Here is a 10,976-nt window from a genome sequence, read left to right on the forward strand (position 1 = left end):
CTTTCTGCTATACCGTGTGTTATAGATATCTTTCAGAAATATGGGTTGAAGAATCCTCAGCACCTACAAAGATGACCTTGTTTTGGAGATAAGTAAGATCTTTGTTCTAGTTTCATTTCTGTTGCTATATGTCTATTGACGTGATGATTTTAAAAAATGACCAAAAAGCAAGTTGGGAAGGAAAGGGATAATTCAGCTTACATTTCCAGATCGTAGTCTATCATTGGAGGAAGTCAGGACAGGAACTCAAGCAGAGCTGGAACATGGAGGCAGGAGCTGGTGCAGGGGTCATGGAGGAGTGCTGCTTACACATGACTTGTTCAGCCTGCTCTCTTATAGAACTCAGGACCACCAGAACAGGAATGGCACCACTCATGGTGGGCTGAGCCCTTCCCCATTGATCGGTAGTTGAGAAAATGCCTTAGAGCTGGATCTCATGGAGACATTTTCTCAACTGAGGCTCCTCAGTGACTCTAGCTTGTGTCAGGTTGACACAGAAAACCAGACAGTACAGTAAGATAAAATACCCTGATAAAAAAATCCCCCTACAGGCCAGAAGTCCAAGATGAAGGCATCAACCAAGTTCATTCTTCCGAGGCTTCTTCATTAGACTAGAGATGACCAATTTCTTTGTGGGCTTTCAGATGGTCTTTCCACGAGTCCTGTCTGGGTGAGTTCCAATCGTCTTCTCATGTAGAGGCATACGTGAGATGATCTTAAATTAGGGATATTCTAATCACTTTATTTCCTAAATTGCCTATCTAGGGGTCCTCTTTTCTACAAGTCACATTCTGGGGAATTAAGGAATTAACTCATGGATGTCACCATGGATACAGGTCATCTCATAACACTACCTCATGCTTTTGAGTATCTAAGGAGCTTCTCCCGGGACTGGAACACATAGATTGGTCACAAGAGTAATAAAGTCTGGAGTGACAATGGAATCTCTTTGAAGTTTTGTCTGAAGAGTGACACAGACAGATTCATGGTTTTCAAAGACTTGGTTTTCAAAGGTTCTGTCATGTGACTGTAGAACATGGAAAGCAGACTAGCCAGAGCTGGAAAGTGGCTCTACGCTAAACCACAGGCATGGCTTCCACCAGGTCCTGGCAACAAAGATGGAAGAACCACAGTCTGGGCTCTGGAAGTGTGGCTGACTCAGGCTGTGAGAGAGAAAAATAAGAAAGAGGAGGAGAAAGGATCAAGGAGGAAGCAGTGAGATCTGGGGTGGGAGGAGGGGGCATGCTGGCACCCAGATGTGCTGTCAAGGAGGAGGTGTGTCAAATGTTGGTACTGCGAAAGACTCCAAAGTGAGGAGTGGGGCATGGACCATTAGGATGTTACCTGTGAAAGCAGACGCTTAAGGGGTTAGTATAGGAGAAAGGAGAAAGATGCCCAAGTGCAGAACACTAGTGGAGGTATCTAAACCTGTTAACACGAGGGCGGGCTTAGTGGTCTTGTGTCAATGCTGAGTTCCAGAGCAGAGAGGAGAGGAAGCTTCATTCTCCCTGGTGCTGTGGGAGAGTGGAGGTTCATGGGGGATCGCACCCTACCCCCACAACAACTTGAATTCTGCCAAAAGCCTGAGGATGTGTGCTTTTCCCAAAACATAATTGTTTAAGTACTTCCTGCACTGATTTCCTCTGGTCCAAGTAACAGCTGGTTTTAATTTACATCAGGCGCTTTCTTTAAAGTGTAGGGAAGCATGCCTCGCCTTGAAACCTGTTAACCTATAGAATATAATGTCCTTGATACCCGGAAAGAATTTGTATAACATACAATTTCTGGGAGTGTGAGAGGAAACACACTGGAAGGAACACTAATTAGGGGCTGTTAACATCCTGGCTCTTGCTTTGAATCCCACAAAGGATTTATAAAAGCACTGGTAGGCAGATTCTCTCTGCCTCCTGGACCCACCCTGACACCTTAGCCTTTGTCCTGGGTCTCAGGAGAACTTGGCCTCTGACCCTTCTCTTCCTAGTCCATTCTCCTGTAGAGTCAAATTCGAAAAACACTCACTGCTTCCTGATAATGTTTTTAAGCATAGAAACGATCATTTTGGCATGTTTTCATAGCTTGACAGAATTTTTTAGATGAAGCTTGAATTCTAGACTGGCTTACCAGCTACTCTGGGCATTTCTGGACCACTTCAACTTCTTAATCCGGAGTTTCAAAAACGTAACAAACAAGTATTCCAGACACTGAGTAGTATTTCCTCTGACCCATGACCCCAACTGAACAAATCACTCTATTTTCTCCCATTGATTTGAATGTGAATCCCACCAAATCAAATGTGAGTTTGCCCACCAAAAACAAAAAACAAAAACAAAAACCTCTCACTCTCCAGAAAGTTCCCCAGTAAAAGGAACTCAAACACAATGTACTCTAGCCACCTTTAAACTGTGCTTGCATTTTAACTAACATTAACTTGACCCACACACTCTGAACTTCAGAAAGACTATGCTGAAAGGCAGGTGTAACCATGTAAGCTATGCTTCTGCCTGTTTGCTCAGCCAGGATCTGAGCATCATGTTTTCTTACCAGGCATAATGGTGCATATCTGGAATCTTAATACCAAGGAAGTGGGCTGAGGCAAGAAGATGAGCTCAGAGCTAACCTGGGCTAAATGGTTCCACGCCAACAAAACGATTTCCTTGTGCTACTGTGACTAGAAGGAAACTCTCTCTTCTGACCTCTGTAGCGGGTCAAGTAACTACTTTTTGACCCTTTCTGTTTGAATTCACCCAGATTTCCTCTCCTCCCTCGACCCCACAAGCTCAAATCCAACAGAATGCCAACAGCAAAGTACCCCAGGCTGAGTGGCTTAAACAGTATGAACTGCTTCATGGTTCAGAAGCTGGAATAAAGAGATGGTAGGTGTGCTCTCTTCTGACGTTTCTCTCTCTCTAAATATTTCCTTGCTGTATCATAACCTGGTCCTTTATCAATACACACCTTACACCTGGTGTCTCTTTTCTCATGAGAACACTAGTCATGGTGTAAAGGAGCCTCACCCTGACACTTCATCTTAACGTAATCATTCTTTATATTATTATGATTTATTCTTACTCTATGTGCATTGGTGTTTTGCCTGCATGTGTATTGTTGTGAGGGTATCAGATCCCTGGGAACTGGAGTTACAGATGGTGTCATGTGGATGCTGGAATTGACCTCAGGACCTCTGGAAGAGCAGCAAGTGCTCTTAACCACTGAGCCATCTCTCCAGCCCCACCATGGAACAACTCTTTAAAGACCTTGTTTATAAACACAGTTCTGTTCTGAGGCAGCGTGGACTGGAATGTCTATTACAATTTGGGCAGAGTGTAGACAACGGAACTCATGACCCATTGTGATGTAATTTAGAATTATTAGTTGGTCTCTGTTCTCTGGGTGGCTCTTTTCCTCAAGCTGAGTCTCCTTGGTGAAAGGACTTGTTTTAAGACTCGGTGATTACAACAATAAATTGATTGATCTTCTTAATCACTACCAGAATTTGGTTCACATTTGTCCGGTTGGAAACACCTTGGGTGGGTGTAGAGCAGGAATCAACACAGTGGCTTGTCCATATTGGACGGGGCTGGAGAATCTCAGTTGCTTACAAATCAGTTTCCTTATTCATCACTTTATCCATAAACTGTCCTAAAGAATTCTGTCTCTGGAGAGTCTCAGTCATTTGTTAATTTCCATATCAAAGCCTCCCTAGAAGGTTGGATTCATCTAGCTCTGTTGCTGTTATGAAATGCCTGAGGCTGGGGACTTTATAAAGAACATTAGCTTGGTTTGCAGTTCTGCAATCTGTAAGCCCTCAACTGGGTGTTTCTATTGATTTGGGCTTTGTTGAAGTCCTGATGGCACGTGGCATCATGGTAAGAGTACACACTGAAGAAATAAATTGTCTCTCACAATAAAAATCCAGACCCTATCCCAGGGGTCAGCTTATCAAGTTTCTATGAGTCAGTCTTGTGAGAACTCATAGATTACATGAGAAAAGCACTAGTTTCTCTCCCAGGAGCAGCTCCCTGCAATGACCTGAGAACTTCCCAATAGTCTTTATTTCTGAAAGCTTTCACAGTACTTCTCACTGTAACTGCTTGGAGGTCCAAGCCTCCAGCGCACAGGACATCTAAACAACCGATGGTACCTGGTCCTAGCATCCTGAACTCCCACGCATTGCTGACGTCTATGTCTGCAGCCAGTTACACCTGAAACTCTGGGGAGAGCTGGGCCTAGCAGCTCATCTTATTTTGTGCTATAGGACACAGAGGCTGTGGGCAGTCAGAGGATTGTCAAAGTTCTTCTAGCAGGGACTCTGAGCAAGTACTTCTGACTCCAGACCAGCAGAATTTTCCTTCCAATAACCCATTATCCCTCATTATGTGAAAGAAAAAAATAACAAGGGCTTTTGGTCTTATGGCACTAATCCATGTAATGAAGCAAGAACGGTTCCTCTCGTGAATTCTGGGAAATACAAATAGCCTACCTTTTGGTACCAAATGATCTGCTTAGCAATTTTTTTTTTTTGGTTTATAAAGCACTCAAGTGCTAAAACATATGTTTAAATAGAATTTTCAATGAATATATTCTTCCTTATAAGCACAAATGGGATTTCTCAACATCAAGGGAAAAAGTAAGTATACTTTTTTTTTTTTAAATAGTCTAAATTTATCTTCGGTCAGTTCTAGGGCAGTAAACATGATATTGGTAGATTTTGTGGTCTAAAAAGTTTCCCCCCCACACCATGGGTTTACTCCTTAGGTACAAGATAAATCATATGCAAAGGCATTTGTACACAAACACAAGTCTTTCTGGCCACATCTAGCACCACTTCTAAAAGCAAATAGAAGAGCAGATTTTCAAATCAGATCATCTATTTACTGTCTGAAAAAAATCTATCGATAGAAAAAGCTGTACATGACGTTCTTGGGCTTGTCAGAATTAGGATGAGATCTTTGTGTGCTTGAAGCTACTGTCTCTTTCCATGGAATAGTTTCATCTATCTATCTATCTATCTATCTATCTATCTATCTATCTATCTATCTACCTACCTACCTACCTACCTACCTATCTATCTATCTATCTATCTATCTATCTATCTATCTATCTACCTATCTATCTATCTATCTATCTATCTATCTATCTATCTATCATCTATTTTAGTTATTTTGGGACAACAAAGACACACAGCCGAGGTTGTACCATATTTATGGGATTGATTTGTATGACCCATAGCATGTAGAGACCAATAGCCTGCAAAGGTGTGTGTTTGCTGAACAGAACCTCTGTGCAAATGTACTGAGCCATGTCAGGCATGTAGGTCTGAAAAAAACAAATGTCCCTGTTACTGGCTCCATGTCCCTGTGGGGTTTGCAATGGTCCCTTTTTACTTATCGGAGCCTGGCTTTATAAGCTGGATCTTGTTCATTATCCATTGTCATTGAAGAAGCTGCACGTGGCAGCTTATGAATTGTGTCTCCCGGCAGGCTCTGAAAGACAACTAGAGAAGGGGTGGCCAGTGTATGTGAACTCCCCGTGGAGAACCGGGTTGGGACACACAATTATATCTGTGTGTAACCCAGAAGCCTGCAAACTGTTTCCCAGTAAGCAAGTGAGTGAGCATGGAGAAGCAGGCCAAGGAAGGCCAGAGAGTCTTTGTTAGCTGTTTATCGTAGAGACTGGATTATTTGTTAGGGCGGGATAACAAACACATTCCTTGCTTGTGTGCAGCCTGATTTTATTCCTCCCCCTGTATCTCCATTTCTAATTCTCATAAATATCATAATCACAAAGTATAGATTCCCTTTCATTTGGGGAGTCAGTCATGGTTACTTTGGGAATAGCCAGGGCACCCATGCAGGACAGAGTGTAACCCTTTTCTATTACCGTCATATAGTGAATTGTTCCTATGGCTGATCACACAGCTAAGGATACTTTCAGACTCCTTTGGCTGTGGAGGTCTGTAAAGCTATGTAAACGAGATGTCACAGGTCTTAGGTCTTGTCTGGTATCATCATTTCAAAGTTCTCCCCGGGCTCGCAGCATACAATACAACCCTGTATAGCCAGTGATCACTGCCTTCTTGGCTGTCCTGGCCAAAAAGTCAGACAGCCTCGTACTGGTTTTGCAGGAAACACACCTACCTTAGCAGAAGAGGCTGTAGATATCCAACAGACAGGCTAAACTTTCTGGAATCACCTTTGGTGTCCTGGCAATTCCAGATGGAGGAAGATCATTTTTAGCCAAATCCACTTCCCGCAGACAAGCAGCAGGGATTCTGCCCATTTCTCGGGGAGGGACAGTTTATTCAATTTCTGCTTAGCTCCCTTTTCAGAGATGCTGGACAATCTAAATTCCATGACAAAACTGGCTGTCTCTGTATCATTTAACTTGGCCCCCGAAGGCCAATCAGAAAGTGGCACTGCTGAAGAAGACCTAAAGAGCCCCTTCCAAGTTGTCTAGAAGCAAAGTTCCCTGTGGCAGGATCCTGAGAGTAACTGTCACAGTCTAACACACTGGTAAGTCAGTCTGCATGAATCCAGACTGCAGGAAAGGGACAGAGAGATTTGGTATAGATACACGGAGACCCGTCCATCTGCTACACCCTGAACTTAGAAAATGTGAAGTTATCTGGAATTTTACCTGTGACACAAACAACAATAACCATTTTTTTAAAAATCTCCAAATTCCATATATTACTGTAATCATCTCTTGTCTTTACAGACAGTGTGAAATAGGTTCCTGGGAGGACATTGGTGGGAAACAAAACCATGACGAAATCAATGTGTTAGTTGGGAGAATAGACTCTTGTCTATCTCGGATGTCCCAAGGGACTAGGGACATATGGACATTAAGATTCCTGATGACAGATGTTAGACGCGTCAGACCCTCTAAGAGGCTGATGTGGTGGGTACTCACCGGTCATGAGGGTGTAGTAATTGGGATAGGAGAGGCTGGGAAAGTCTGGAGTCAAGTAATCCACTTTGACTCCTCTGTTCACAATCTCTCTGAACCCGGGCAAGGATACCAGGGCATCCTCACTGATGTAGTCCGAGCGAAAACCATCCAGGAGCAACACCAGGAGCTTCCGATGGGCAGAAGCTGGCCAAACCCAGCTGAGCCCAAACACCAACAGGAAGGTCCAGACCTTTATGGGCATTCTGCTAGGAGCCTGGCAGAGCATGCTGGCTGGCACAGCTGTGCACTTGCAAAGTCTGAGGATGGGGAGTCCGGAGCTATTCTCTCTTCTAGGGGCTGGACCTTGAGCTGTTGGCCTTCCTTAGCCAAGTTCACTTGCAGAATTTAAAGGGACAGAGCTCCATTTCCTCCCCTGTCCTCCTCAAAAAAAAATTCTGCTCACCTTCACAAAACCCAGAGACTGACTACCTCCAGATAGAGCAGGCTCTCTAACACCCTAGAATTAACACAAAGAGAGAAAATACAAAGTCAACACAACGTGGTAATTGTGCTGACCACAGGGAGGAGCCAGGGAGAAAGGAAGTCTTTAAATGTGTTCTACCTGATTTAAACTTTCTAACTTCTCCACTTAATTTTGTAACTCAAAACTTAAACGGCATAAACTATAGACAGTACATTTAGGCAGGCCTATTGTGAGCTATGCAGCCCGGTCCTGGAGGTAGCCTTTAAAAAACAAATTATTTGTCTAGGTCTCCACTACTGACTTTTGTCTTCACAAGCCCCTACAGGCAGCATTATTGTTTCAGTTTTCAAATGCAGAGAAACTGTTGGTGCCTGGAGCTCACTTGGAGAAGGGCCTGTTAAACGGAGGAGACAGAGAGATAGAAAGTTCTAGAAGTGGACAGTGGACGAGAAGAGGTTGGACCGAGGCAGCATTGTCCCATGAGGGTAAGAGTGAGCTGGAGGATGGGCCTCTGGCATGGAAAAACAGCTTGAAATAACAAAGTGAGTTCTAAATCGGGAATAACTAGGCAGGGGGACCCTGTCACAGGAAGAAATCAAGGAGCTCAGGCTGCAGGATGCCTATAGGGATGAGGGGTGCCTTTTACCGAGTGCAAAATTAAATATCACATCTTATGTCAAAGCTAATGGAGTACGTGTGGCCATAAGAGACTTAGCAAACCTTGGGGTGTATTAGGGCGTTACTTAGCTGCTGAGCAGACCCGCAGGATTGGTCAGTCTGTGGCCACTCCCATCTTTGTGGTTGTCACTGAGCGTTATCCTTCGCCTGCTTTAGCGCCCCCTTGTGGTAAGGTCAAACCTTCACATGGCACCATGGATGGAACGCAATTGGCCAAGTCGCATCTAAAGTTGACTCTGACAAGAATGAAACTTCACTTTCTCCTCCAGCCAAAGGTCGTGCTTTTTACGACTAAATGAAAATTAATTAAATGTTTTTCTTATTAAAAATTAGAAAAGGGTAGTTTACTCTTAATGTTTATTAGCTTGGAAACGCAATATTATTTCATCTATTGGAACAGTAACAAGTTATTGCTTCAGTAAATAGAAAAGATGAGACATGAAGGAAGTGGGTGGTCAGGGGAGGGAAGGAGAGGGACCGGAAGTCAGGATAGGTATACTAACAGCTGGTGGGTGCCCAGCCCTGAGAATCCTGCATAGGAAGAAGCCCAAGGAAACTGCAGGCTCAGCAGGACTCTGAGACCTAACTTTTCAGGCTCAGAGCAAGTCGCATATCTGCCCCAGAGTGATCGAAGTGATCGCTAGGAGAACCAGTGTTCCTAGTTCTAAAGTGAGCATACCAGGGCAGGTTAGAAAGAGGATGGCTTTGCTTTCTGTACTGGCTATTTTTCTTTTTGGTCTTTTTTTTTTGTCTATGCGGCATTGCCTAGGTTATTACTGCTAAGAATTTAACACGTCATGTGCCCAGATTTCCTGGTTTAGCTTCTTGAATTTGCACCAAAATTACCAAGCTATTCATCCACTCTTAGCCAGCCACGTTTACAATAACTGGCTTTTTTAAAAGAGGATTTTTTATGTTTTATCGAGGTAATTGCATTTTCTGCTAAGTTTGTCAAATTTTAACTACTTAGACAATTGAGTCTCTTTTAGATACTTACTAATCTACGGAGCTTGCCTTTCTTTTGTTGGTCTTGGTGATATAATTCCCAGCGTGATTAGTTCAGTTCTCAGTTCACACACTGACTCCTTTCTAATCCGTTTGATTTCCTCTGCCTTACTTTGTCTTTCAATATGGTGGTTTAATCTCTGTATTGGGTCTTTTCTTACAACCGTTTAAATGATATTATTAAGATTTTCAGTGTATTTAATTCTGCTCTTTTCTAGTTAACGTAATCAATACCCTTATTAAAGTCTCTCTCCTTAATTTTATTTGATTGTTTTTCTTGATGCTGCCGAGGGCAGAGTTAATTATTTGCATTATTTTGGGTTTAAGTAATATTTTTGTTATGAGTGTTTTAAGTAATGATGTCTATTATTATGCTTTTTGTGTGAGCATTTTTTTTAGATTCAATAGGATAGTTATATAATTTTTCAATTATCACTAGAATTAAAACAGTCTAAACTGAATTCATCCTTTAAGTGGGTAATGGTCAGCGTTTAACTGAGTGGTTTCTGAATTTCCAGTGTGTATCCTGTAAAGATCAGGGTAGGAAAGGAAGCCTTGTAGTCAGCAAGACCTTGACCCTACCCAGAAAATGACACAACAAGATAGAAAAAAAATTGAAGGAGTCCTAAGACCCTTATAAGTAGGTTTGTAGGGACCATCCCTATATAGGCTTGACTAATGATGATGATGATGATGATGATGATGATGATGATAATAATGAATGTTAAGTTTTGCCACCTACATGGTCTTAAACACTAAGGAGAAAAATATAACCAGAGGCTAAGTTAATAAGTTATGTAACAAAATAAATTTCTACCAACCCCTTATCAGAATTTTCATCCTAACCCTGCTCAACTAGGTTCAATTAGGTAGGGGACCTGGTGCTGCTAAAAACCTACAAGGCCCTCTTGGGTCTTACTAAGTACCTCAAATGCTATCAATCCCTAGGAAATCACTGTTATGGTTTGCTTTCTGTCACTGTGAGAAAACACTAACCAAAGCAACTTGTTGAGGATAGGGTTTCTTTGGCTTAAAGACGACAGCCCATTATCTTCTCAAGGAAAAGCCAAAGCAGGAACAGAGACCACAAAACAGCAGTTCTCAACCTGTGGGCCGTGACTCCTTTGTGGCCCACATATCAGATATTTTATGTATCAAAATTTACATTACAGTTCATAACAGCAGCAAAGTTACAGTTATGAAGTAACAACAAAAATAATTTTATGCATAGGAGTTACCACAACCTGAGAAACTGTGTTAAAAGGTCTCAGCATTAGGAAGGTTGAGAAACACGGCTTTTTGGCTTCTTCCCTGTGTTCTCTCAGATTGCTTTCTAGGATCATCTGCCTAGAGATGACACCACCCACAGTGGGCTTGGGTCCCCCCAAATCAATGATTAATCAAGAAATGATTCCATAGATTTGCACACAGGCCAATCTGATAGAGGCAGTTCCTCAGCTGATGGTCCCTCTTTCCAGATGAGTCTAGTTTGTGTCACACCAACCAGACAAATTCCTAAGGGTTCATCTGTCCAAAATAAAAGCCCATTATTCCAGAAAATGCTCAAGGGAATTAAAGAGAATAAGTTAAGGCCTTACATTTTCCTTTCAGGAAGGACCCCAAGAACCAACCTCAGATAAGTAAATCTAAAGCCATGGTCCATAGTTTCTGCCTCTAGCTTTGCCTCTCCTAGGATGTCACCTGATAACACTTAATACCTTACTGGGCAAATCCTGGGCATCCAGTAATGGGAGAACCAAGAATCTGTTCCATCCAGAAATGACCCAAGACAGGACTGAATTTGAAAGACAGGTCTGCATGTGGGTTATACAAACGCTGAAGGTCTGGAACACCTGTAAGAGCCGAGGGTCAACAATTGCAAAATGAACCTTGAGACGGGATACACTCTCAGGGCTGA

General features: G+C 42.6%; 1 protein-coding gene across 1 annotated transcript in view; it reads right to left on the reverse strand.

The window, feature by feature from the left end:
• ENPP6 (ectonucleotide pyrophosphatase/phosphodiesterase 6) overlaps window positions 1-7,153 on the reverse strand; it is a gene marked incomplete at both ends in the record, with an annotated part of 88,691 nt that extends 81,538 nt beyond the window's left edge. Inside the window, one exon of the mRNA XM_080928617.1 lies at window positions 6,913-7,153. Coding sequence (XP_080784743.1) covers window positions 6,913-7,153 — 241 coding nt within the window. The remainder of the gene's footprint in view (window positions 1-6,912) is intronic.
• Between the last annotated feature and the right edge of the window lie 3,823 nt (window positions 7,154-10,976).

The sequence above is a fragment of the Micromys minutus genome (genome assembly GCF_963924665.1).
Source record: "Micromys minutus genome assembly, chromosome: 14".
NCBI classification, from domain to species: Eukaryota; Metazoa; Chordata; class Mammalia; order Rodentia; family Muridae; genus Micromys; species Micromys minutus.